The sequence below is a fragment of the Buceros rhinoceros genome, unplaced genomic scaffold (assembly GCF_000710305.1).
Source record: "Buceros rhinoceros silvestris isolate BGI_N320 unplaced genomic scaffold, ASM71030v1 scaffold8711, whole genome shotgun sequence".
Classification (NCBI taxonomy): domain Eukaryota; kingdom Metazoa; phylum Chordata; class Aves; order Bucerotiformes; family Bucerotidae; genus Buceros; species Buceros rhinoceros.
This window is the reverse complement of record NW_010394783.1, coordinates 2,018-28,825: the sequence shown is the minus strand read 5'-3', so window position 1 is coordinate 28,825 and position 26,808 is coordinate 2,018. Positions and strand designations below refer to the sequence as shown.

Below are 26,808 nucleotides of genomic sequence, written 5' to 3'. Positions count from 1 at the left end.
TTAATTTAAAGTTCCCCAAAGTAATATATTTTAAATAACTTCTGAATAAACAGCTCAGACTGCAGGTAGCATCCAAACAAATTCTTCTGGTTCTCCAACAAAAGAACAGTGGATCTCCATTGAACTACTTCACACCATTTGCTAGAGAGCTACGATCACATTTCAATAATCATCCCTCTCCCTTCAGTCCCAAGGGCAATTACATGCAACTTCTAAAAGCAAGCATTTAAGTATTACCAACGAAACGATGATTGTCACAATGCAACAGAATATTAAGGCCAGTGAATGAATAACTGAATATTTATAAATAACACTAACTTCTATTAAAGTCTGCTTTTCCACATAAAACCAGAACAAAAGCACAACAATTCTGTAGTGTACCAAGTGTATATTTCAATTTACTGTATGCAGTCTAACAACAAATTTGGTCATAATTTACCAGATATACATAAATGATTTAAGTAGTAAAAGAAGATTCCATTTCAAGAGAGTACGTTCATACCTTAAGGGAAAAAACAAAAACAAAACCAAAAAAAGGAAAATACATAGAGAATGTAGAGCCAGGTCCAGTTTCTAAGCATTAAGTGAGCAGTATTCTAGTAAAGCAGATTTAGGTGAATTTCATATATATATATATGTATGTATTTATATATATAGACAGATCTACCAATTGTAAACTATGGTTTTAAAGGGGATAAATGGGATGGGAAAATCTTTATGCTATACTTACATATTCACAAAGCAGAACATTACTTTAAAGTTTAAAATACTTTCTCATTCATATCATCTTTGCCCAACTAATTTCTACTTTGGACCCCACCAGAATTACACATTACTCATTTCAGTCTAGAACAATGAGAATAAGATGTGTTCTTCAGTGTAAAAAAAAGGCACCCCACCCTCCCCACCCTCCCCAAAAAACCCTAATCATCTGTCAGGTTTACAATGATGTGGAAACTACCAATGAAACGAGTGGATGATAAAAAAAGCATTTTAATTCCCGTGTAACTGTAGTTCAAACTTATTTCAGCTTCAGTCAGCAAAAACAATGTCTTAACATTATGTTACTGTTCTACTGATGTAAAGGACAACAGTAAAGCTTGTCTTTTTAAATACATACCAACTTTGATCAGATGGAGCACCATTAAGATTCTGTCCATCAAAGCATAGTTCAAACTTATCCACATAACTACCATAATTTAGTTACCTGATATAAAATAGGAAAAAATATACTCATTTTAAAATTAAACAAAGATGAAACATATGGTGACTCAATTGGTTCTTATACATTACTGTCACACTGGCCTAGCTACGTATAAATGCTCTGCGTGTTTACTTGTTGTGACCTAATAGTACATCAGACATATTGTTCCAATGATAGCCTGATTGCCTTAGGCTAGACAACACAGAGGAGTTCAAGATGAAGGTGTAGTGCCCGCCCCTCCCTGTGAAAAAGGCCTGAAATCATTGGTACAATATTACAAGCTTAGGAAAAAAAAAACATCCATGTGGCTACAAAAATTCAAGTTTCAATGCCTCCTAGAAAATTTGAAATGAAGAGTGCAGGGAGCATATCATCCTGAAAAAGTAAACAACTCAAAGAGCATTATTTTGCTTTGGACTTTGTTTTTCTAAAAAAAAAAATTCCAGCAAATTAAGTCAACAAGTTAAATGCAATTGGTTTATATTAAACACTAGCAACAACCCATTAAGTAAAAAAGAATAAAAAAGTTTGTGTTCATTTTAATGACAAACGATGGGCACAATACCCTAGTGTCCAATTCACATCACAAACTAGCCAAAACACAGACAAGTAAGAAATTATCAACCAAACAGTTGTTTAATATGACACTTTCTCCATTCCTTGTATTTTTATTCTGTGGGACTGAGGTATACACCAGGGAAGTCAAAAAGTTTGGGGGGGTGGGGCTCTTAGAGAAGGGAGGAAACATTATCACACCGGACACCTTTTAGCATGACTACCTCTTTTGACTAAGATCATTTTTGCAAGATCATTTTGGAAGTGATGAATCAATAACAGCTTTCTTAACAATTCAAAACTGTGAAGAAACAGACACTAAATTAATGCTATTATTAACTTCTCCAGTGCTTATCACCTATGCCACCTGCCAGCATAGAGCCAAACGTTATAAAACCAAATTCCAACACAGTGTTGGCATTATCTGTGATGCATATTTAAATGATTGGCTTTCACCTATCAGAGTAGGGGAGAGGTAAGATTTGTAGGGCAAAGACATGCTTGCAGAAGCAAGAGCCACTAGCCCAAATTAGCTTCACTGGTTCACTGACAAAGTACGAGTGGATTTGGGAAAGCTGTCTTTGTATTTCCATACCAATTTGCAATTTTTTTCATTCATGTTAACAGATACATGAATGTGTAACATAAGTACAGTTACTACTATGTCTGAATAGGACCCAAGGAGCTATATCCTATAAATAATAAAAAATACATTTTTCTTTTGATAACTGACTGTAGATGTGAGGACTCTGTATAATTCAACCAAATGGTTGTATGCTGTACAGTCCTGTGCAAATATCATAAAAAAATTAATAATCCTTTTTTGCTATAAGGCTTTGACCCTACATTTTTCACAGCAACATAACTACCATCCAGCCTGTACCATATTTCGCAAGCCTTCAGTCCAAAAATTCAAATAGTCAATCCGTATAGTGTCCACTTGTGGCACCTTGAAGTCATTTGCTCTGTCAGTCATCTAAAGGCATACAAACTTCCCCAGATTCATCCCATCGAGACTGGTCATTCTGTTCTTCTACATCATCACCAAGCTCCTCATCACCTTCTCCCACTTCATTTTCCTCATATTCTTCATCCCTAGGGAAATCCGTGTCCTGCACCTGGTCTGCTCCCTCTTGCCCTCCAGGCTGAGATTTATCCGCACAGTCTACACAAACTCCGTAACGCCGTGATCCATGTCTTATTCCAACGCTGGCTGCTAGCATGAAAATCTTCTTACAGACCATACATTTATACTTTTTATCCTTTTTATGCACCTATGGAAGAGAAATATTAACAGCTGAAAATATGCATAACGGGTTGCATTTGCATATAGTACTAGAAAACTATTAATAATTACTAACAGAAAAATTCTTTTATTGAACTCTTCCAAAAATAGCTCAACGCTGTTTGGAGAAAGCAAAGTACTACTAGAGATCCATTCTGACTACGTGAGCTATTGCTCACAACCAAACTACCTGCTTACTGTTCAGCCGCGTGCTGAACAGCTGCCTGTTCCATAAGCAGGCGAATGTTCTTTTTATGACTACTCACTGTACAGAACAAGGCTCTGAAAGGCAACAGGAACAGTGTAAGCACTTATGTTGCACACAGTCATCTCTCATTTAGAAATCTGCCTTTATGACTTTAAGTCCTACAAACGTTAAGAACAAGCAGGGGTTAAAGTCTGTGTGAATTCAAAGAGCAAGATACTTCTTCCATGACACCTCCCTCCCAAAAAAGTCACAGCCAACATCTTTCCAGGTCCCTTTGGTGAATTATCCTGTTTGTAGAGTGAGCTTTTGCATAACATTAGAAGGCTATTGTTGACCCTAATTTGGAAGCATGTTACTGGTACAACTAATTGAACTCAGCAATGATATATAGTAGTTATCATTTGGGAAAAAGTTAAGTTGAAGACTTCTTTCTTTTGTCCAGTGTACCCCACAACAGATTATTACCATGTGCTTAAATATCTCCTTTGAGGTCACATTGATAAAGTTCCTATTTTAGATAAAATAGAAATTATCACCCAGATGAGGGGAAAAAACCCCAAGGTCAAGATACAAACAGTTACTTCAGTCCCAGTGTATACTCTATACAGCTAATACTACGTGTTTTTTCCTCAGCCTCTAGACTTGTTATGATGTTTCATGCAAAGCAGAACATTTGAGACATTTGTTGAATGGAGATGGGATTTAAGAAGAAAAAACCCTAAACTAACAAACAAAAAAGGGCGTTCTAGCTCCATCAGGGAAAGCAAGCTTCAGATAAAGCACAGGGGCTCACTCTATAGCTATTTTCACCCTGACTGACTTCATCTCCTTCCCTGGAAGGAAAAAAATTCTTCAGCTACAAGATCTAGTCAAATACTGCAGGACGAAAAGCTGCAGTCCCACTCTTTTCTTCCTGGCAGACTGGCTACCACCCACTGTTGCTATCTTCTCTGGTGAGCCACAAAAGGAGTAGCTGCTGCAACATTTTACACAGTATCACCCCCAGCAAGGTGATAATGATTTAACCTCCTCTGCCTGGCCACAGGGCTGCCCTGGACCATCACCACCTCCCTCACTGCCATCCGCATACATTACAAGAACAAAATGTCCTTCAGACCCTGTAGCATCATAGGTACTCCTGTCCCTTCAGGAATCTAAGCCTTCACCAGGTGGTATGGGAGGAGGAAGAAAGGCAGCAGCAAGGTGAAAAGATACCTCAGATGAGAGAATTCCATAACATAAGAAACATACTGGTTCTAGAATTTATGTAGGAGTTTTAATATATGCCTTTCCTACCTGTAGAGCAGGTAGGAATACCTAAAATTACAACAGTGGTGTTATAAATACTTTCTAGAATTATATCCTGATACAACTCAGGTTATTATTTACTTTTAAATAATATTACTGGCTAACAGAAAGTCCACTTCACGACAGCACAAACAGGAAAAGAAAGAAAGACTCACGCCCAAGATGTTTCCTGCATCTGCATTAAAACTTGAATGCTTACAATCACTTCCTATACTCTGAGGAACAAAAACGCAACTGCAAAGAGGCTGACGGAGACACGTGGAACTCCTTCATGAGGGAGCAAGGTGGTCCATTCATTCTCGAAGGACTAAGAAAAACTACCAAAATGGGCAAGTAAAGTGCATTTACCCCACTCCATGTACTAACCTATTTTGAGTATCTGCAAAACGAGTTTAAAATCACAGCTTGGAGAAATGTATTACCTTCTCACCACCAATATGATCTTGTTTTTATTACTCCCGTAAAACATCACTTGGATTTTATACAGTATGTATTAAAATAAAGTATTTATTTACTTACAAATCAGATACAAAGTACCTGCAAAATACCCAAGACAGACAATACTTTCTCTGGATCCTGAGATAATCAGTAGCCAAGTCAAATCCTGAGCTATGCAACATGTACAGGGTACATGACAGGGACATTCAACTGCTGATTAGGGTTTTGGCAGAATGCAAAAAAATGTCAGGAGGACATTTACTTTTTGATCTCAGATAGTTTTCGTCCTCTCCTAAATCTTAAAGCAGATACTTCACAACTAGCCAAAGCTATAGTGTTGTATTTCAGCACTACCCCAAGAATTTTTGCAATAGCCAATTAACAGGGTGTCCTCACAGAAAATGGTGATGCAGCATTATGGAACAAGAAGATGTGCTATTCTGTTACAGTAACACTAAGCCAAAATTCCCTTTCACTATCTACAGAATACTTACATACACTGCATCTCTTTAGCACGTCACTTTCAAAATCACCTTAAAATTATATCTGTCAGAATTCCAGTGACTGTCTCAATAGATACTGCATTTTCCATTAAGATATATGAGGTATAGTTATGACAGATGTTTATCTTCATCCATTTTAGACTCAGATAAAACAATTTACATTATGGCAAATCAGAGAACAGTGTTTCTCCCAACTTCTAAAATGTCTGAAAAAAAACCATAAAAAGCCACTCTAATGTGCTTAAATACACACACACACACACTTGAGGTTACCTACCAAGGAATGTCTCTTTACATGCTCTCTTCGAGTAAACAGCTTCCCACAGATGTCACAACTGAAAGATCTCACGCCTGTGTGAATGAGCAAGTGTCTCTTTAGTGTTCTTCTGTATTTGGCTACATAATTACAGTGTGGACACTTCAACTTGTTCATGATTAAAGCAGAGGAATCACCTACAAGATAAGCCATCAAGAAAAAAAGATGATGAAATGCAAAAAACTATTTCAATATGTTCTGTCTGGTGTACAAAACCAAACAGGTGCCAAAACAATACAGCACGACTTTTCATCAGCCAAATGCCTGCCTGCAGAAACCACAAATACTAGTAAGTTCTGCATGTATGATCTTGCTAGAAAAATACCTCCTTGTAACCAAGGAATTTTTGCTACAGAGGTATGGATCAATTCTTTTAGAAGAAGTCTTATTTCGTGAATCAGAGTAGGTTAGCTATAAGTTTGCATTATTCCATTTTCTAGAGGTCACCTATACTAGAAAACACTTTGTTCTGGACTAGAAAACACTCTAGCTCTGCAGCGTTTAGTTACAATCATCTCTCCCAATATTCTATTTAGAATTATGTGCACAACTGCCTAAGATTTGACTCTGCAAATAAATTAAAAACCAGAAAGTATAACTAAGCAAGAACAAATACTGACAAAAAGAGTAGGACAGTAAGAGGTAGCATAATTCTGAAATCACTAAAAAGGCAAGGTATTGGTTCAGATCTTGACTATTCTCTACCTTAAGTCTATTTTTCTCTACTGTTAGACAAAAATAAAGAGAGCAGAAAAAAAAAAATCTGGAAGTACTGATAACCCTCTTCTACCTTATGATGAGAGCAAGCTATTTACGTATCCTTGAACCAAGGATACAATTTGCTCAAAGGGTATGTGCAAAACAGGTTTATTACAGCTGCCTATTACAGAGAGAGAGAGAGAAAAAAGCACAGGATGCTGTGACAGCCACGAAGACCACGCAGAAATACAAGGAGTACTTTTAGAACAGGGTACTGATTCAACTGACTACAGGTGAGATAATTTATGAACATCTAGAAGCATCTGAAACGCACTGGCTAAGGCTATATGATGATATGCATAAGCATTTCTAATATTCGTGCTGGCAGGAAAAAAGCAGAAGCAATTTGAGTTACGTGCACGGGCCCGCACGCCTGTCCCTAAGATGCCTCCTCCCAGCTTCAAAATCCTTCATAAAGAAGTTAGATTTTCTAATATTCAGAAGTTTGCCTTGGTATATTGGAGGACTCATGCAAGCTGCATGTCAACGTAATGTCACATTATATAAAGAAAAATAAATTCTAGCTTCTATGAAGAAAAATAAATTCAAAAAAGGTTTTAAATTGTCTTATCAACAGGTATGACAGACGGGCAAATATCAGGGCTGTAAGATATAAGGGAATTTAATGGTTTAAGAACAGGCAGACCTCCTAAGACCTGAGTCCTAATCCCTTGCCTGCTAATGAATTTCACCTTCTGACTACCCAACTTCTTCTGCTGCAAAACCCAAAATATTTAAAGTAAACCATAAATGACATCCCAGGAATAGCTCAAAGTTAAGGGAAAAGGTGGGTGTTTCTATTACCCAGTCCTTAAGTTCCTCTTTTTACTGAAGGCTACATGTATGTTAAGGATCTAGCAATATTTATTTTAGATGTGGTGGGGGTTTTTTTGGTATGTTTTCAGATGCAAAAATAATTAGAGATAATTGCTTGCTTGAACTACTAAGAAAGGCACAAGCAGTGAAAGGGTAAGTTATTTAACAAAAGGTTTGACTGAAGAGGGCTTTAGTTATGGCTGCATTGAATTCAAAACCTTTATTGCAATGAAGTTTTTATTTTTAATAGTGAGACATATGCTTACAGATCTACTTTTAAAATTGCATTTAATTTTATGTCTTCACCATCCAAGTGTTCAATTTCAAAGTTTGTTTATCTATAGTTAGCTTACTAAGGGGGGAAAAAAAGCAGCTATCATTAAAGACCTCAGGTATCTTCATATTCGGGCATAATACAAGAGCTGATACAAATTATGTTCTGTCTTTACTTTTCCATACATTTGAATTCCTTTCCTCCCTTCAAGAAAGTACTCCTATTTACATTACCCAGAAAGGGAAACGATATGGAATATTATATAAACACTTAATCTTATAAATCTCCACACAAATTTATCAAATATTATCAAACAGTGACACAGAAGATGAAGAACCCCTATCAGAGGCAAAAAACAACCTCCTCTCCATCAGATATACTTGCCATTTTCCCAAGCTTCTTTTGGCCAAGATTCTGGCAGCAGTCCATATTTGAAGTCACTTGAAGTACCCGGCAGCAGTCCATACTTGAAGTCACTCGAAGTACCCGGCAGCAGTCCATACTTGAAGTCACTCGAAGTACCCGGCAGCAGTCCATACTTGAAGTCACTCGAAGTACCTATTACAGACATAGTCTCACTTTAGTTTTCCGAGTTCTAATCAGTCATGTTGTTCAGCAAAATATACATCCTTTTTAAACCGTGACAAAAGAAAGTTTCAAACCTTAATATAGCAATTATAATCTTCTTTCCCCCTACATAATCTTCAATACTGAAATCAAGAAGTAACTGCATCCCTTCCTAATTCCAATGAAATTAAGATCTTTGGACTATTATTCACGGCATCATTTCTTCCCCCCATTCTGAGAAAAATTCAAAGCCTTTTTCATACAGGAACTTCTATGGTAAGGATATTTATTCCCTCCCTATCGTGACAGCACTAAAAAGTTTACCATTGGATTCTCTTTACAACTGCTTTGTGCGGTGACTTCATCTGGTCTACCACAGGCAGTCTGGCTAGTACAAAACCATATATTTTCTACTGGAAGTGTGATTTTTCTTTATTGCCTTAAAATACCACAGTGGTATATAAATTGGCTTAAATACCTTTACTTTATATGAAGTATTCTACACTTATGTCCAAATCCTTTTTGGAATAATCATCTCCATTACTATAGCCACATCAATTCAAGAGACCGTAATTACTTGGAATATACCAGCTTAAAAGACTAGTTTGCATATTTACATTTGGTCTTTGGACAAGCACTTCATGCAGTTTACACGGTCTCTGTAGCTTTTTCCCCTCTTTAAAAGAACAAAGTAATTCAGAAGTGAGAAGTGCCTTAAAAAGAAAAAGACCCTTGCTTGTTTAATTCTACACTTCTGGAACAACTAAGAATCGCACAAGTGAATATGGAATTACTATTACACAGCACAGAGAAGAGAACTATAAATAGTACACAAGAAAGCTGCACTAGGCATTTGACAAAATTTATTTGTGGGGCAAAGACTCTTCTGGCAAGAGTGCAAATCAATGTTCTCCCCAATCCCCAAGACAGGAGTTTGTTGGAAAACAAGAACTCATAAATCCCTTACTGTCCTCACAGGCACACAGTTGTTAAATAAACAAACTGCAGTGGAAACTGGCAGATTTCCTTTTATTTGTTTGGATGGTGCTGGATTCCCAACGTCACTGTTGTGAAAAGTCTTGTGAAGGGCTTCATAGCAAATAAATACATTTTTACTTTCAAGCCTGACACTGTACATTTTAATAGTCCAAACACTTTTTCCTCGGTTTCTATGCTGCTCATTCTAAGGATTTTTCTGGGAAAGGAAATTCTTAGTTTACACTAGAACTTCATTCAGCTAGTGGAAAACTGCATACTGAAACACAAGTGACAGGGAAACATACAGATTATAAATCCTGACAGCATTAGACATATACAGCTGTTTGCATTTACTGCTCAGGCAGTGTTACAGTTGGCAGCAGTGGTTTCATCTGTAAAATAAGACAACCGTTCAAAAAGAACTCAATTAACAAATAGGAAGCTTGCAATTCTGTCCCGTCTGTTAGACAATGACAAATGATAAGCAAGCTGGATCATGACTGCCAAACTAGGTATTCCACGAAAGCTTCTGAAAAGCAGAGCTTGTGTGCTCAAAGGAAGAGGAATCCCAGTATTTTAGCTTACCTATCTAGCTATTTCAGTATAGAATAAAAGAAGGGGGAGGGACAGGGAATAAATCTCCTTCTCCTTTTAAAAAAAAGGAGTAGTGAGGAAGATACATATTTTTTTAATTACAGACTCTAATAACTATTGTTATGTCCAAAAGTGGCAAGAGGTCCTTACACTAATTTGGAGCTATGGACTCCAGCAACGGCATCTCACAACAGCTCAAGGAACAGAACACAGATGGCTATGGACATGCCAACTACACATTCCTTTGAGGTGAGCAGTAAAACCTCCTTCTGTAATACACTAGGCAGGATTAGTGAGGAAGCAGTGTTGTATAGTTCTGGGCAAGAGCAAAGATGACTTGACCTCAAAGCTAAAAGCCTCCAAATGAAAGCAGACTTCATGATCCAGCAGAGGAAAAAAGAACTTTTATAATCATTTTAAATATTATGCCTTTTCTTTATAGGTTTTTTCCTCTGTAACAGAACTGTCCTGTCTCTGGCTGACCAGTGGAAGATCAGTGATCAAAACATTTTAATCACCTTTTTCCCCCTTATGGGAGGACTATCTGTAAGATCAACAGACCAAGCCTTTACTGTTCACAGATGAAACTTATATCCTGTGTATAGGCAATATTGCATAGCTTCCTTCAAAATAAACATACAAAGACTGACCATAAGTAAGAGCTGTACCAAGCTGAGCACACTTGTAACACTGTCACTTTTGACAGTTCTGCTGGATCCAAGAGAACACAAATTAAATTTCATTAGGAATATTTATGCTCATATCTGGTAATTGAATTTCAAGGGGAGTTAGGAGCTCAAATCCCTGCACAGGTCTAGATCTTAGCATAAGACCTGGCACAGAGCCAGAGACTTAAGGGCTGCAGTCTAAGGTAGATAATAGCTACTAAATCTTTCCACCTCCGATTCGAAGGGAAGACCTGCTACAACACGAAAGAACAGCGGCACATATACCACAAGAGATAAGAGTTTGCCACAGACACTTCAGTCTCTGCATAGTACAGGACTAAGTAGATCACAATGAACTCTAATGCTTATTCTTGGAATAATTCATTGGCCTAGAAAACTTGCTTTCTAGATCAAGTACACATATAATGTGCTCAAAATTAAACAACAAACAAAGCATTTTTAATGTCTAATGGCTTATCCATATGGGAAAGACATGAATTACACATAGACTGGGAACTGGAAGTGCAATACCAAGCCTCTACTAGTTTCCCCAGGTGGTTATATAGCCTACAGTCAGGTAAGCTTCAGACTGTAGCTGAGCCAACTGCAAGATGTTATGGACCTCTGTGGCTCATAACATCTTCTCCCACCCAGCCTACTGCCCCCTGAAACCTGCTTGCAAAACTGCAGATACCACGATCAGCTAGCTAAGCTGTTTACTTAAACCCAGACGATTTTGATAGGAGACTAAAAGCAACTACATATGTAGTTGTACTGGTAGGCTGGAGGTGGGGTGCAACGGGGGAAATACAGACAGCAGTGAGAAAGACCTCTAGGAAATAAAGAAAAAAAAGAGCAAGAGGGTAATCAGAAGTAATAACGTTCTGTCTCCAGACCAGGTCATCTGACCACAGCTTTTCTCTGCTCTATGGATACCTTTTTACTGTTTAGCTGATACCTAAGTTAGTAATTCAAACGTCAATTATCCTCCAACATCTATCCATTTTTCTACCTTGCACAGAGGTTTCTATCAGTAATCTGGTCTTAAAAACCCAAATAATAAAAATAAATCAGAATACAAATAAGCTGATTAACTATCAGCACTAAAATTCTCAAGATGTCAGTTTGAGAAGAGATAAAGACAATCCAAAATAAAATGAAGTGGTTGTGTAGGCTTTTATACAACTAAAAAAAACTTAATGGAAATATTTTATGTTCTACTCTATCTGTTTTCAGGAAAAAGGGCAACCAGAAGTCAGACACACTGATTTTTATTCTGGAAGGCAAGACACAGAGGAGTATCACCAGCAAGAGATGACATCTGAGGAGAAGCATCCTTAGCTTTGTTCTTTTTCTGTAACCAGAAATATGCTGATTCTTTAGGAAGAAAAGGAGACGTTACTGAGTAGGTGATCGAGGAGATTAATGAGATCAACAGAAGCTGTTGAACAGGTCATTACAGAAAGGGATATGGACACAGGGCATGCTGAGGGAGAAGATACAAAACTTCACATTAGATACCATTGCCTGTAAGGAGCTTAACTTCTGTTTTCTTTATAAGTCTTAACAACTAAAAACAGTGCCATAAGAAGAGAAAATTGAATACTACTATTTTTCCACCAGGTTTTCTGACACCGATTGCTCATTCTAATCAATCAAAAATGACAGAAAGTAGACAGGGTAAGTGATTAGGCCATAGCTTTCAAGGATTGTAAAGAGAGCAGTGGTAATCTACTGATACAATCTGGATTGCTGATAGAGAGCTGGATTTGTTGCTTATGTTAGGTAACAGAAAACACCAGCACTGCCAAGACTGACACACTGGGAAGGTGGGGGAAAGAAAATATATTGTACTCCATTTGTTCTCAGAGTATTACTCATATCTTTAACCTTGCTTCTAAAAAGGGGTCAAACCAGGGCAGTCTCAACTACCTCTTGGAACAGACAGCTCAGACAAGCCATTTTGCCAATGCAATCTTACTCAAACTTCTGTGTAGTGACCCCAACTGCTCTTCATTTTTACTATTTCTCATTCATGAAAAAACGGTTTATTGTCTTGACTATGGAGACACATCTACCACCAACTAACCTGTCAGATGATCATCAGCTGATGTCAAATATATCATCCACTTGCTTTTTCAACTTATTATATTCCCTGAAAAATTCCTCCCTGGGAACAGGGTGCCATTCACATTAGAAAGCCATTTTGCTGATCTCTCCCCACAAATGCTACATCAGTAAAACGAGACACTTTTCATGTAGACCATTTATTTGTAGGGGAGTTATTGTTCTCAGGGATATCACTATCACACAAGACTATCACAGACTTGAAACAAAAGCTTAGGACTGAGAGACCTCTGAAGGTCACCTCGTTCTTGCTCACATTATGGCTCACTTCAAAATTGTAGGTTGGTTTGGACCTCACAAAGTCGTAAGTATCTACAAGGATGTGAGATTCCATAAACCCTATAAGCAACCTGTTCCAACACAACTGCTCTCATGGACAACAGTTTTCTCCACAACTGCAATTTCCTTAGCTGCAACTTGTGACAACTGACTCCTGCCCTTTCCTTATGCACCTCTGAAAAGCACCTGTGTTCATTCTACCGCCCTTAACGTGGCAGAAGACAGCAGGTAGATCCCTCAGTCTTCTCTATACTAAATAAATTCAGTTCCTCAGCTTCTTGAACAGGTTCTTCATCCCCCTAAACACCTTAGTGCCCCTCCCAGTCCAGTGCCACTGGACTTTCTCCAGCTTGCCAGCACCTTTCTTGTTCTAGACTGCCTGAAACTGGGGCAAATGTGGTCTTGCAGTCCTCAGTACAGGCATATTATTATCACTTCCCTCAGCCTGCTGGCTATGTTCTTGCACATACCACCGTTATGAGGCTGGCCTTCATTGCTCCTAAGATGCACTACTGACTTACATTCAGCTTACTGTCCACAAGGACCCCTTGGTTCTCTTCCTCAGTTACTACACAGTGACTCAGCACTCACTTTGTACTGATGCACAGAGTTGTTACTTAGAGATACAGAACTTGACATTTGTCTTTGCACGGCATCTTGGGGGGTCCTGTTGGCCACTTCCTATGAAATGATGAGGTCCATCTGAACAACAGCCCAGCCTTGCCTTCTAGCGTATCAACCATTCCCACCAATCTGACACCATCTGCAAACTTGCTGATAGCGTCTTCTGTCGTACTATCGTGATCACTGATGAAGATGTTAAACAGTAGGAGTCTCAGAAAGCTATTTTCAGGAAAATGGCTCTTCTTGACTTTAAAGAAAACACCTTAATCCATAAACTTCTGGAATATGTTGTGAGACCTAGGGCCAAAAGATGAATACTGCAAACAAGACAATTTAAGGATGTTCCTCGAGAGCTTTCTCAAGTATTCGAGAAGCAACTCAAAGACTTTCTAATATAAACATTTCACATGCCCCCTTCATCAAGTCTTATATTTAAAGCGTACACCAAGAACCAGTGCAGATCTTCACTTGTATTTATTCTTATGTAAAGACATAAGCAGAGATACCATTGCTGTGTAGAGACCATTTTGGTACAAACAACTTTCTATACTAAAACAATTGAAAGAAAATGCTAAAGCAATCTTCACATCGGCTTCTCTAATCGCAGGTAATTGTAGAAGCAATAGCATAATTGACCAAGAACTCTTGTGTTGAACTGGCATTTCAGTATCGTTCATTCCAGACTTACTTTGCCAAAGGCTAACTTTGTCCAAGGGATTTTGCCTTTACACTGGACTTTGAAGAAAACTAGGGTACAGAGGCTCAAATCTATAAAAATACCAACAAAACTCCCCTCAATGACAAAGACAAAACAAAAAAACCCACAACCCCAACCCAATTAAACAAAAAACCCATCCCAGGTACTTCCTTGGGAATTCTGCATAAGATCTGGGGGTACATGACAAACCAAGGTTGCCAGACTGGTGCCATGCCCTCCTTACAAAGTAAGATGCAACATTACACCCTAAGGAAAGCAGATCAACTCAAGTCCCAAGCAATCAAATATGTAAAAGATTGGAACTTTTATGAAGCTCATACTTTCATAGTCAGATCATCTGTATGAAAAGACAACTGCTGCTTAATAAACTGGGGTTTTTCCAGCTTTAAAGACCATGTTTTTTAAAATGTCCCCTCAAGCCCTCCACACCCCTCTGCGAGCCCTGAGAATACCCAGAAGTGACTAAAGTTCTGCAACTGTGATTTCATTTTTACAATAAAAACAGCAGCTCTGATCTTGCTAACTACCCTCTCTCCATTGTTCCCAGTATGACAGGAGGAAGCTTCTAAATAACAAAACTGCACCAATGAAGGATAGTTGTTCAAGGGAAATTTTCTACTAAAGCTGTACTCCTACCAATGCACGCATGCTGCAGTACTACAATGAGTATTACAGTAAATGCACAGAATAAACATCCTATGCTATAGCATTCCACATTTCGTATAAACCTTCTAAACTATGAACACATTTTTGGTTGGATATATTTACAGATACCTGCCAGAAACTGGCACAAGTAAGAAATGCTGCCAGCCTCTTTCCTCCACCCCAAAAAACGACTCCAAGCTCAGTACACAAGAATTTCAGAATGTAAACGAAGAATAAATGACTGGGCAGCAAACCCAGCAACCAAGCAAAACAACTCGGGAAGACAGACAATTTGAAACAGAAGCTGAAGCAACCATCTTCTAGTCAAACTATATGCCACTTAAAACCTATACTACTCAGTTACCAACACTGATAATGAACTATCCTTTCCCTCAAATTAAAAAAACCCCCAAAACCCTAAAAGCACTAAATACGCTAAGGCTTGTAAGCTCAGAGTAACTGAAAAACTGATCAGTTTATACTTCCATAAACTTACATGACACAGTCACTCTAGCATAAGAGGGCTCTCACAGGGAGTCATAGTGGTGCAACTGAACTGGATAGACCTACCAACATAAAAGACCTACAGGTTAAATAAGAAACCTAGTGTTGTTTTTCCTGTACTGTATGTCAGTGAAGGTGTAAAGTATATTTTTAGAAGTCCTTCAGCAGTCTTTTAGTTCCAGAAATATCATATGGGAATGAACAGGCATGTGAAGGCAAGCATGTAGGAGATAAGGGGGCTGTGAATAAAAACAAGACTTTATTTTCTAGGGTAATTACTATCTGGAAAACACACTTTTTAAAGAACTTTTTTTAGAGTTGTAGTCTAATCTTCATGATAGTTTAAAAAAGCTCCATGCTACTCTGAAAATCAACCATAATCCAACAGGATCTGAAACATCTGCAATAAGAACACTTTCACTGCTTAGCATGTGATAAAATTAATCAGATTTGTCTTACTGAGCTACATCTTTGAAATGCAGGAGGGAAGGTGGCTGAAGAAATAGCACAGCTAACTTCTGTGGCTGGAGTTATATGTTCCAAATAAATCACAAGGATACACAGCCTCTCATCTTTACTCATGGAGTTGTTGCCATCATCATCACTACTTCATAAATGAGGTAGCAGAAAGACCAACACAGCACTTCAGATTGATAATTTTTCAAAAGTGAATGTATTGCCTGCACTTCAATTGCACCGAGACACAAAAACACAAAAAAGGTCTGTAGACACCACATAACCTTCTTCCCCAACCCATCCAACCTTGCTTGCCTGCCTTTTTTTGTAAAAAAATCCCCAAACACCACAACAGTAATACACAGAATATTGCTTACAGTTGCAAGGTCAGTAGTCAACCATACCATGAGAATGTCAGAATCTGCTTGTCTTTGGGATCATGCTTGGGAGAGGTAAATTTAATGAATGGGGAAGAGGTCGACCCTCGGATGTTGTACTCTTCAGATGACTTCTAAATATCCATGGGACCTTTAATACCAGGTTACATAGAGAATTGTGAAAAAATAAAGAGGTTAAAGGTCCATTAAACAATTTAATCAATTAGTTTATCGGCTGGAGATCTGGGAGTCATAGTACCATGCAAGAGTAGGAAAAAAAGCTTAGTTTGCTTATACTATTTTTTTTAATCTGTAACTCAGACATCCAAGTGGGGTTTATCAGTACAAGAAATAGATACGTGTCCAGATAAGTCCATAAATCTTGATTTCTCCAAATACAAAGTTACCTTCCATTGTTCTAAAGTCCTGATCAACTTGTGTGATGCTGCTCCCTCACGTCATGAGAAAAACTGTAACCAACACTGCATTTTTTTGTAAACGGGTTTAGCAGCTGCTTCTGAAAAGCAGTTGCTTTTACAGCAAGCTGAATCACATCCCCAAGGACACCCTAAAAAAATCATTCAGGAACCCTCTTGTTCCACAAAAGGGCTGTTTTCATCCTGCCCTTGTTATCCTTTCCCTCAACCCCACCACAAACACAGTATATGACACAGCACTATCTAACCTGAAAATCTGGTGGTAGCTTCATAGGCTAGTGGAATATTACACACAAGTCTCCTAAGAATCAACATGGTCAGCTCTGGAAAGCATAAGCAGTACTTCAGAGTTGTGTTCTGAAGCCTGAGGATAGGACACTTGTAGTCCAAGAAACAAATCCAAATGAAAAATAAATTTAAGAAGTGATAAAAATTCATAGAAAACTATGAACAGATGTTAAAAAGATGATGAATTAGAATCACTGATCTTTCATGAACTGGAAACTAAGAGATGTTGACTGATTGCACTGTTATTTTCACCATGGTACATGGTTAATTGTAGGTGTTAAATATAAACTCACTGGCCACATGGGGTGAGAGGAAGGAGAAGTTGAGATATCCTTATGGATACCCGCAGGAAAACTCACATTCGACAAAAGCCGTTTAATGTATTTGCTTTACTGGGACAAGAAGAGGGGTAGCAGACAGTTCAGAATCGTTGTATTGTTGAATATCTAATACTTCCCTAGCAGTACCCATCTGGAAAGTCCATTTATTATGGAATTCAAAGTAGTGGCTTCTGGCATAAATTTTTGTAGTGAGAGGAGCTTATTCTTAAATAAGCTTCCCTGTCACCATATCTATGATATTTCTTTCTCTTCACAAAAACACCAGACAACCCAAAACCATGATCAAGGACATAGCAATTCACTGGACATCTCACAACCAGCACAGCTGGTGCTGGTTATCCCCATCAGCACATGGGTTCTTTTCCTTTTAGCAACCAAAGGGACAGCCCTAGCTTTCATCATAAGAATTTATTCTTTCTTCTTCTCACAGCACTGTCTTGTATCTATTCCAGAAGATATTTTCTTATCCATTTTTAATTCCCAGTGCCTATTTTTTGGGGTAGTTTTTCCAGCTCCACAAAGAAATTTAATCCACAGCTAAAAAGTTACCGTATAACCTGCAGGTTACTCTACAACTCATTCCTGTCATTCTTCCAATTCTACACTCCTCCCTCTTCCACCTTTTCTTTAGAGGGAGAAATTAAGAAAAAGAATATTTAAGAGTGGAATCTATCCTCAGAGCAAAGAAAAAGCTAGCCAGCAATAGAGGAAAAAGAACACCCAACGCTGAAGCACAGACTACGAGTGAAGCAAGCTATACCAAGCCCTACTTCCAATATCTCTTCTTGTTTCAAACAATGAACATGCACGTAAGAATTTCGTAAAAGCGAAGATCTTTTTATAGAAGTATTAGATATTGCTTTCAAAATAGTTCTAACACTCAGAAAACATAATTATTTACTTGGGACCACTTATGTTGTGCTCTGAAAGTACCAAGGAGATCATTAGTTCACATTCATTTATAGTCCAATAAAATAAACTCCCCCCTGCATACATTGTACTTTCAACAGTTTTCAACAGACTCCACAGCACAAATTTAGCGTGCCTCAAAAGCCTCTAATACACCTCTTTTCATCAAGATGTTGTTGCATGGACAATTTTTGTAATTTATTTCTTTAGCAGAATGTGTTACTGGAACTCTTGATGCTTCTGCTCCAAAAAACCTGAACAAGGACTAAACTTGTTCAATCATTACTGAACTGCCCATATACTCCATTATTTCTTCAAGAAAGCTCCACAGCACATATTCAAATTCTGCAAAATGCAAACATGTATTAATTTCTGTTGCTGGGGACATCATTTAGTAGAAATAGTCTCTGTGGTATTCCTAACAGTAACAGAGATTGAAGGTCTACCTCATAAATCAGAAACAGAAGTCACATGCTAAACTGTATCAGAAATTCTGTGATTATGTAATTAACACACAGGTCGTCAGTTCTTGCTCCAGACTCTCTGCTGCCACTTCCATGCCGCACCCAGCATCCCCACTATACACATCTAAAGGTGCTTTACTTAAAGCAGACCCACTGAAGCATTTACAGAATGAATGTTACCTCTTCAGCAGAGCTGCTTCTCCAGAGCTGCTCCTGTTGTGCCACACTACTGGCTAACTATATGGGCGTATCTTGTACCAGCTGCTCCTACTCGTGTGCCAGATGTACACATCTGTGGCTCCAGTCTGCATCACTCCGTATTGTCAAATGTCATTGTGGTGCTCGTGCGTATATATGGGTACAGTACAGCAGAGTCACCACGTGCCCTCTGCTGGACTGCAGTTCATTCAGTTATTGCTTGCTCACACCTCAGCAGCTGCCAGCCACAGAGACAGGCATCGATAACACTGTAGGTAGAGGGCACGACAGGGGCCCAGGAGAAATGGCCTGTCCCTGCCACTACTGAAAAGATGTTTCAGCCTCGTTTTTAAACAAGTCTGGGAATACAGGAAGAAACTACGGCAATCCTTCTTTTCACCAAAACAAATACAGGTTCCTAGATCCTCCCAGAACTCAGGTTGCATTCAAATCTTGTGTCACAGGAAAAAAAAAAAAAAAAAAAACACAACACCAAAACGGTCCGAGATCCTCCCAGAACTCAGGTTTCATTCAAATCTTTGGTCACAGAAAAAAAAAAAAAAAAAAAAAACACACCACCAAACCAGAAATACTCTATACCCACAGGTGTGAGTGCTGATTTTTTTTTTATTTCCCCTCTTAATTCTACCTCTTGAACCTGAAAAGCAGAGAATATCCACAGTCCTTTAATGTCTCAAGGGGGTATACATTTTAAAATGTCTTAGAAACAGACACATCTAAAGAACTTTGCTCCGGCTATGTCTCAAATCCTTTGACTCCTAAATTGGGATAAGTTTTCAAAACTGCTAATTCATCTAAAAGGTAAACAGCAGTACTTCAAACATATACTTCAACTATTCATACAGTATAATAATTTAAAAAATAAAAACCTGAACTTACATAGCCTCAAATCCCAATTACACTGTGAACAGTCTGCTTATAATTTGAGTGCATTTGTTTAATGAACAGATATTTAATCTTATTCTAGCATTTACATTAACCATAGATACTTAAAAGAAAAATCCTATGAATTCAGTCACTCTGAATTTTTTATTCATCTACTGTTTTTTGTTGTTGTTGAACTATTCTATTAAAGAACAGTTAAAAAAACTATATACTCCCTCTCCTATGTGTCATTGTGGCATCTCTTCCCAATCTATTTCACAAATCTGCTTCAAAAGTTTCTACTACACTAGCCAGGACTACTCCATTTCATAGCTTCCCACATAACCCTACAACAAACAGCAGTGGAAAGCTGACATATGTTTCTGGGTGATATTCAGGTGAGGGAGATTACTAGAAAAATCTTTTGCTAATGTAGGGAAGGAAATTATAAAGGCCCTATCTCTCTGTGCAACCAGCTAACATCATTACCCAGCAGTTATCACCCCTTGATTTTGTGCCTAATAGTGACTACAGATTAAATGTCAGAATTTCACTTTTACCAGCTGATAAGGATTCCCAACTCAAGAGTCAGTTGCAAGCAGCATCTTACATAGTGCACAGCACAGCACTGCCAGGTGAAGATACACTGTTGTGCCCCAAGGTGGAGAATCAGGTTACTGATTGCTGTGCTGACTTTACTAAAAGACCATATCCAACATATTTTTATTATAAAGTTATATTGTCATGTACTTTATTAAATAATTTAGTTTTCAAATGACATGATCAACATTAAGCAATATTTACCTGTTTCTTCTTTAATAAATGACAGATCTTCTTCTGGATATGGGACTGACGGTTGCAACACTGAACAATCTTCTGAGTTCTCTTCAGTATTAGGTGGTATATTGTAAATAAATCTCTTTGCAGTTTGATTTTTCCTTCTTCCTTTTCCAGGTTCTTGACCTGATTGTCCCTGTGCGCCCATGTCATTCCATACAAAAACTTTTCCCTCACCTTGAGATTCATTTTCGGCCATTTCAGGTGAGCTGTCCTGGACCCAACTGCAGTCATTCATTTGGTAGCTTTCCATTTGGGACTCATCAATAGAGTAACTATCATTCTCAGTTTTTATGCTACTTGCCAAGTTGGTAAGGTTTCGTGTTGCCCAGAAGCTGGCAACTTTCTGATCCCTTGGAGACAAACCGTCCCTACTAACAGATCTTCTGTTGTAATCCACGACAACGGTCTCTGGAGCTTCTGATTTTATACTTATGTTTAAGGCATCTTTAATGAAGTTGCGGCAGGACTGCACAACCTCCGTCATCTGAAGGTAGCTGGCCACCGACATCACTTCAATGGCATTTTGGCTCGTAAGCACAAGGTTACCAGAATATAAGAAGTCCAAGATGACAGAAAAACCTTGAACAGCAACAACGTCTAAATAGGTAACAGTGGTTTGGTTACGGCTTTCTTTGTTTGTAAAGCAATACAGAGTCTTAAAGAAGCGGCTGCCTGCAACCAGGATGTTCTTGTGAGCTCTGAAGACCCTTCCACTCACCACAATATTAACATCACAAAGAATGCCTTTCTTCCTCTGCTCATTGAGCTCTTGCAGGAGCTGATAGCAATAAGAGTTCTCATTTGGCCTGCTGTTAAAATCACAGTATCCTTCATTATTCAGTTCTGCTGGTAACTCCGACTCCTGCAATTAGAAAAACCACAACCACAATTAGCTCTTAATGAATGCTCTCCTTAGTCCTCCAACACTATAATAAGGATATGAAAATAAACGTAAGAAGATAATGTTATTCAAACGATTTTTTTAATGTTCTTGGCCATAAATGCAGGCACGAATATGTAATTTTAAAATATTTCTGAAAACTAAGAATCATGATCTCATTTTGCACCCTCCACCCCCAAATCTGAAACGAACCCAGAACTAACAGAATTGCCTTCAGGGCAAAGTGAATGAAATTTCAGTCAAAAACGAAGAAAGATTCAGTTGAGTGTGAAGTATATGTTTTCCTTAACCTACACACAATAAAGATTCAGGAGCCTCGCTTTGCTAAGATTTAACTATATGGTTCTCACATATTCCATATACACACACGCCCTAGTGCCACACCCCATTCTTCCCTAGAAGCCTCCACTTAAACAGGTAAGTGGAAGCCTGGTAACTGATTCAACACTTTCTAACACTGCGAGATTAGGTCTGTATCTCCCAATCTGTCTTGTACATTTTAAAGAAAACATATTACTAAAGTAGTCATAACATCAGATAAATTTCTTACACAGTTCTACAAATAAGGCATTTATTCTTTATTTTCTAATTGTGGCAGGTTTAGGACTAAGTAGCTGCCTTATATGACAAGTGGACAGAATATTGCAGGTGACCAAACAAAACTTAAGCTTCTGCCATGTTATTTAACTAAGACTTCCTTGAATCAAGCTTCACTGACACTGTCCGGTAGCAACACCTTTAACTGGTACATACAGACCTTATGTACTTATTTGTCTCTCTACAACCTAAGATGTGATCTCAAACATGGCTTGAAAATTTTGCTAAAGTAATAACAAAGAATCCAACACCAAAAAAATAGTTTTTATTAAAGATTAGTTCAGACAGCTGAAAGTCTGGTAAGTAACAAGAAATCTGAATTGAATTTTAGAGCATTGAGAAAACCTATCACTGATTTTTTTTAGACAATGATGATTCAAAGCTGCTACAAAGCAGCAGCTAGGAGAAAGCAGAAAACACATACTGGCATATTTGAGACCATACTCACACTGATTGACATATGCTGCCATCAAAAGCAGTGATGATGACGGAGCCCGTTTTATACCGGATCTCTAAGACTCCCCTTCCCTAGCAAATAAGGACAGTCCGAAACTCACTGGTTCCAATATGGTTTAGGATGAGAGAAGATCAGATTTTGCAAATCATATCACCATTATTTTCTCCTCTCATTTACTAAAACAACTCACAGATTTGTGGGCTAGCGTTATTGTCAAAGCATGACTGTCTCAATACTTCAGTTCAAAATGTTGCAGAAAAGTACTACCCTTAATTTGCAACTTTGGCAGAAATCAGCTATATTAAAAAGTCACTTTCCATCATACAGGAATTGGTGCATTAGATCAGTACTCACCTAAAGTCACAACCCAGTGTGGATCACTGGGGTGACAACTGAGACTGTAACTAAATGGTATTTACATCTCTAGGCATTTAATCCCCAGCATAACCAAGACAGAAACTGTACTATTTCAGCATCTCCTGCAGAGAAATTTGTTTGCTCTCACATTCAAGTTGCTCCTAAAGTACTGGAGTCCAGCAGAGAGTTACAAAGATAATTAGGGGACTGGAACATCTCTCTTAGGAGGAAAGGCTGAGAGACCCAGGTCTGTTAAGAAAAAAGAGAGGACTGAGACAGGATCTTATCAGTGCTTACAAATATCTAAAGGGCGGGTGTCACGAGGATGGGGCCAGACTCTTTTCAGTGGTGCCCAGTGATAGGACAAGGGGCACAAGCTGGGACACAACAAGTTCCATTTAAACATGAAGAAAAATTTTTGAGGGTGGCAGAGCAGTGGAACAGGCTATCCAGAGAGGTTGCAGAGGCTCTTTCTCTGGAGATATTCAAAACCCGCTTGTGCAACCTGCTCTAGAGGAACTTGGTTTAGCAGGGGGATTAGACCAGATGATCTGCAGAGGCCCTTTCCAACCCTCACCATTGTATGATTCTGTAAACCTCTCTCCTTCTCATAAAAACACTTCAATGAAAGGAAGAGCTGGAAATAAAAGCAATTGAGTTTTTATGTGAACACAAGCAACAGATCTTTGTTCAACCTTGGCTTAATTTTTCTTGTGTATTCTCTGAGATACCAAAGTACTCCCTCAAATCAGAACTCTGAAACAGAAAGTATGTCCCAAATGTCACAGGAAAGTCTATGACTCTAAGTTCTCAGCAGATTTCAGATCTGGACTAGCTTTCTGTGACTCCAGCAACGGAGCACTGTGTAGTTTCAAAAGACTAATTACACTGACTTTGGATCAGATTAAGATGAAAATTGCCTTTCCCTAAAGTGTTGTCACTCTAGTCAAAGTCAATCAATCAGTGACTTGCACTTCGCACAGTAAACGTTAGGTAGACACCATGATAGCTGACAATTTCAATCTCTGAGAATACATTAAACACCACATAAAATGTAAAAATAATCTGCAGTTGTTCTCTTTTTACAAAGGTCTGCTTAAAGAATGGATATAGTGCACACTTTAAACTGAGCACGTGTATGTATCCAAACTGATGAAGACAGAAATCAAAACTTTTTTTTCCCCCCATTTTCCTAAGAAAACAGTAAGCCAGCATGGAAGAGATGCAGATGATCACAAGTACACTAGAGAAACTCAAGACTTGAAGTCTTCATTATGAGAAGACTAGAAGGCTGAGTGAAAATAAAAGACATCATGCAACTAATGTCCAAGCTATGGGGGTGGGGGGGGGTGTGTTGCAAGAAAAAGATTGGTATTGCAGCTTTACAGAAATGGATGCATAAAGATTTTTAAAACTAACTGTAATATTGGAAGCAACTGTTTAACCGCTGCTATGGAAGTAGCTAACCTTAATCAAATGAAAGCCCCAATATTTGAACAGTTATTAAGCCTATGAACATGAAGCATGACTAGTAGAATTAACTATGAGAAAAATAAAAAAAAAAATACCTTCAAGAGTTTTAAACATCTCTCCTTTGTAACAGAAAGAGTACAATACAGTTCAATAGGAGGTAAGGTGTAGAAAATAATTACAGAAAATAAAGGCGTATTTTCAAGCTTCTGTTACTTATGTTGTGCTCATGGTGCATCACCATAAGGGTACTGTTTTTCTGATGAGAACCACAAATTAATATTTGCTTAGATACCAATTACATTTTCAGAACACAGAACAAATATTCCCATCACCAAAGCTATCAACACCAACCCCCCTTATCCTTTAATAAAAAATGATACGAAATGTAGAATTAAAAAGTTTTATTTGTGGACCCTATAGCACTGTAAATCTGAAAAGATTTCTCCCTGCAGCTGAGATTAAGAAGTGGTTTAACGAACAGAGACTTCAAGGAAACTATGTTGTATGCTCAGTTTCAATGACTCATCTGAATACATCCAAAGATAAATTACTATTTCGTAAGTATAATTCACTAATTAAACTTGCCTAAAAGATAACAGGAGCAAAAAAAGCTGATCACAAACTGCTACGAAAAACCTGTTTTTCTTTTTCCTCCTGTGTCATCAGTATATTCTGTCTCCAGGAACAGCAAGAGGGGAAGAAGAAAATAAAAAGAGAAGGAGAAACAAAACAAAACCCAAACTAACCATAGATTTCACCTCAGCTGTATAAATATGAAAAGTAGTTATGCCACATTTTTGTAATACCTCCTCCACTACCACATCTTACTGTTCAGCAGCAGCCTATGCCCCCAAACTAATTCTTATCCTGAAAAATGAATCCTCTAAAAAAAGTCAGCTGTCAGGAACAACTTCAGCACGTGCAGCTACAGAGGAAAATTATCTCAAAACACAGTCCTATCAGCTGCATATACAACAGTCTACTGCTGTTTTACATGCCATAGGATTGCCCACAGAAAGCTCAGCAGTTTAGAATTGTTCTATTAGGTGCCTAACACGCAACTGGGTAGTTCAAGGTCTGGTAAAAACACTACATAACACAGCAAATGACATTCCTGACTCTGAAGGCCAGACTGTTTCGAAGGTCTGACTGTTTTTGAAGGTCGTTAACTTTTTTGCTCTGCAAAGAGTAATTCAAGAAGTTAACTTAGAACACTATAATGTAACTCTTACATCTGAAGCATGACTTCTATTCATCACCGCTCACATAAAGTGAACAACTACAGTTCACATGGAAAAAATAACTCATCAAAGGCCTTTCTCCTTTTGGGGAGCTTCTGCTTTAAAACGGCATGCCTGTTAGGCTGGAGAAAGCTTTTCCAGCAGTATTTCCAAAGCTCAGCTTCAAATTATATCCAGAGAGAAAATGTTTTAAGAAGCTGCTTCGAGGGGAGGAACACCCAACAGCCAATAAAGCTGCATCTTATGGATGGAATTCATCATGGAATTAAAATGTTCCCAGTAGATTTTCAAGTAAATGTCTATTTCTTAAGATTTTTCCAGACAATAGTCCCTTTATTAAAAAAGAAAGGTATTTTCAAGCTGATTACATCTTTCCTTAAGCTTTAGTATGGAGACAGATTATTCTAAAAACTAGAATAGAAAAAAAGAAGAATCAAGATTCTTGTCTTAGAAAGAAGCACCGACAGCTCAATACCCTTGAATTACAACAGCTGCAACCACTTGCAACATATTTTGGCATTCCAAATTAAACGTATCCCAGAAATAAACTGAATTCATCACTCATCTCTTCATGAGTAATATCCAACAGACCTATAGACATTTCCATTAGTTTACTATCTTAACACCTACAATTTCCTTTTCACATTTGAACAGTGGCACTATGCCATATGTTTATTAGCAGCTGCTAAACATGCACCGCAGTTGAAGCCTGTCAAGTCAAGAATACACGTGTGTTGTCTCTTAAGACAAAGGCTTAAAGATCTCTCCCAAGTTTCATTAAACCAAAATGGCTTTGCTGTCTCAGTATGTATGTTGGAAATACGGTCAGGGTACAAATTACCTATTTTTGTTCCAAGTACCTGGTATCATGGCTTTATGGAAAAAATTGAGTTATTGTTTTGGTATTAAACATATGTGTCAAGAGAAATTCAAGTGCTATTGAAAGTGTGAAAGGATATGGAAAATAAACATAAAAGCAGAAAGAAAACAGAGATTCTTAACCAGATTTTCAATAAAGCAAGTGTAACCTAAAAGTGCAAAGAAAAACTGACTCTTAGAAAAACAGCAATTCCTTCCCTTGTGAGTTTTTAACTGAAACGTAACTGCACATGGATGCATCCAGCACTACTTTCCACTTGAAAACACCTGAGTCTAGTTACTTTACAGAAACCTACTTTATCCAAACACTACCTTTAATACAGTACAAAAGAACCACT

The 26,808-nt window shown here is 38.0% G+C and overlaps 1 protein-coding gene across 1 annotated transcript; it reads right to left on the bottom strand.

Annotated features, from left to right (window-relative positions):
- Positions 1-2,102: 2,102 nt before the first annotated feature.
- ZBTB10 (zinc finger and BTB domain containing 10) lies at positions 2,103-21,427 on the bottom strand (the record flags this gene model as incomplete). The annotated part of the gene is made up of 4 exons (XM_010145325.1): positions 2,103-3,033; positions 5,779-5,954; positions 8,051-8,224; positions 20,530-21,427. Coding segments are annotated over 4 exons (1,554 nt in total), but the record flags the coding sequence as incomplete, so codon positions are not given.
- Between the last annotated feature and the right edge of the window lie 5,381 nt (positions 21,428-26,808).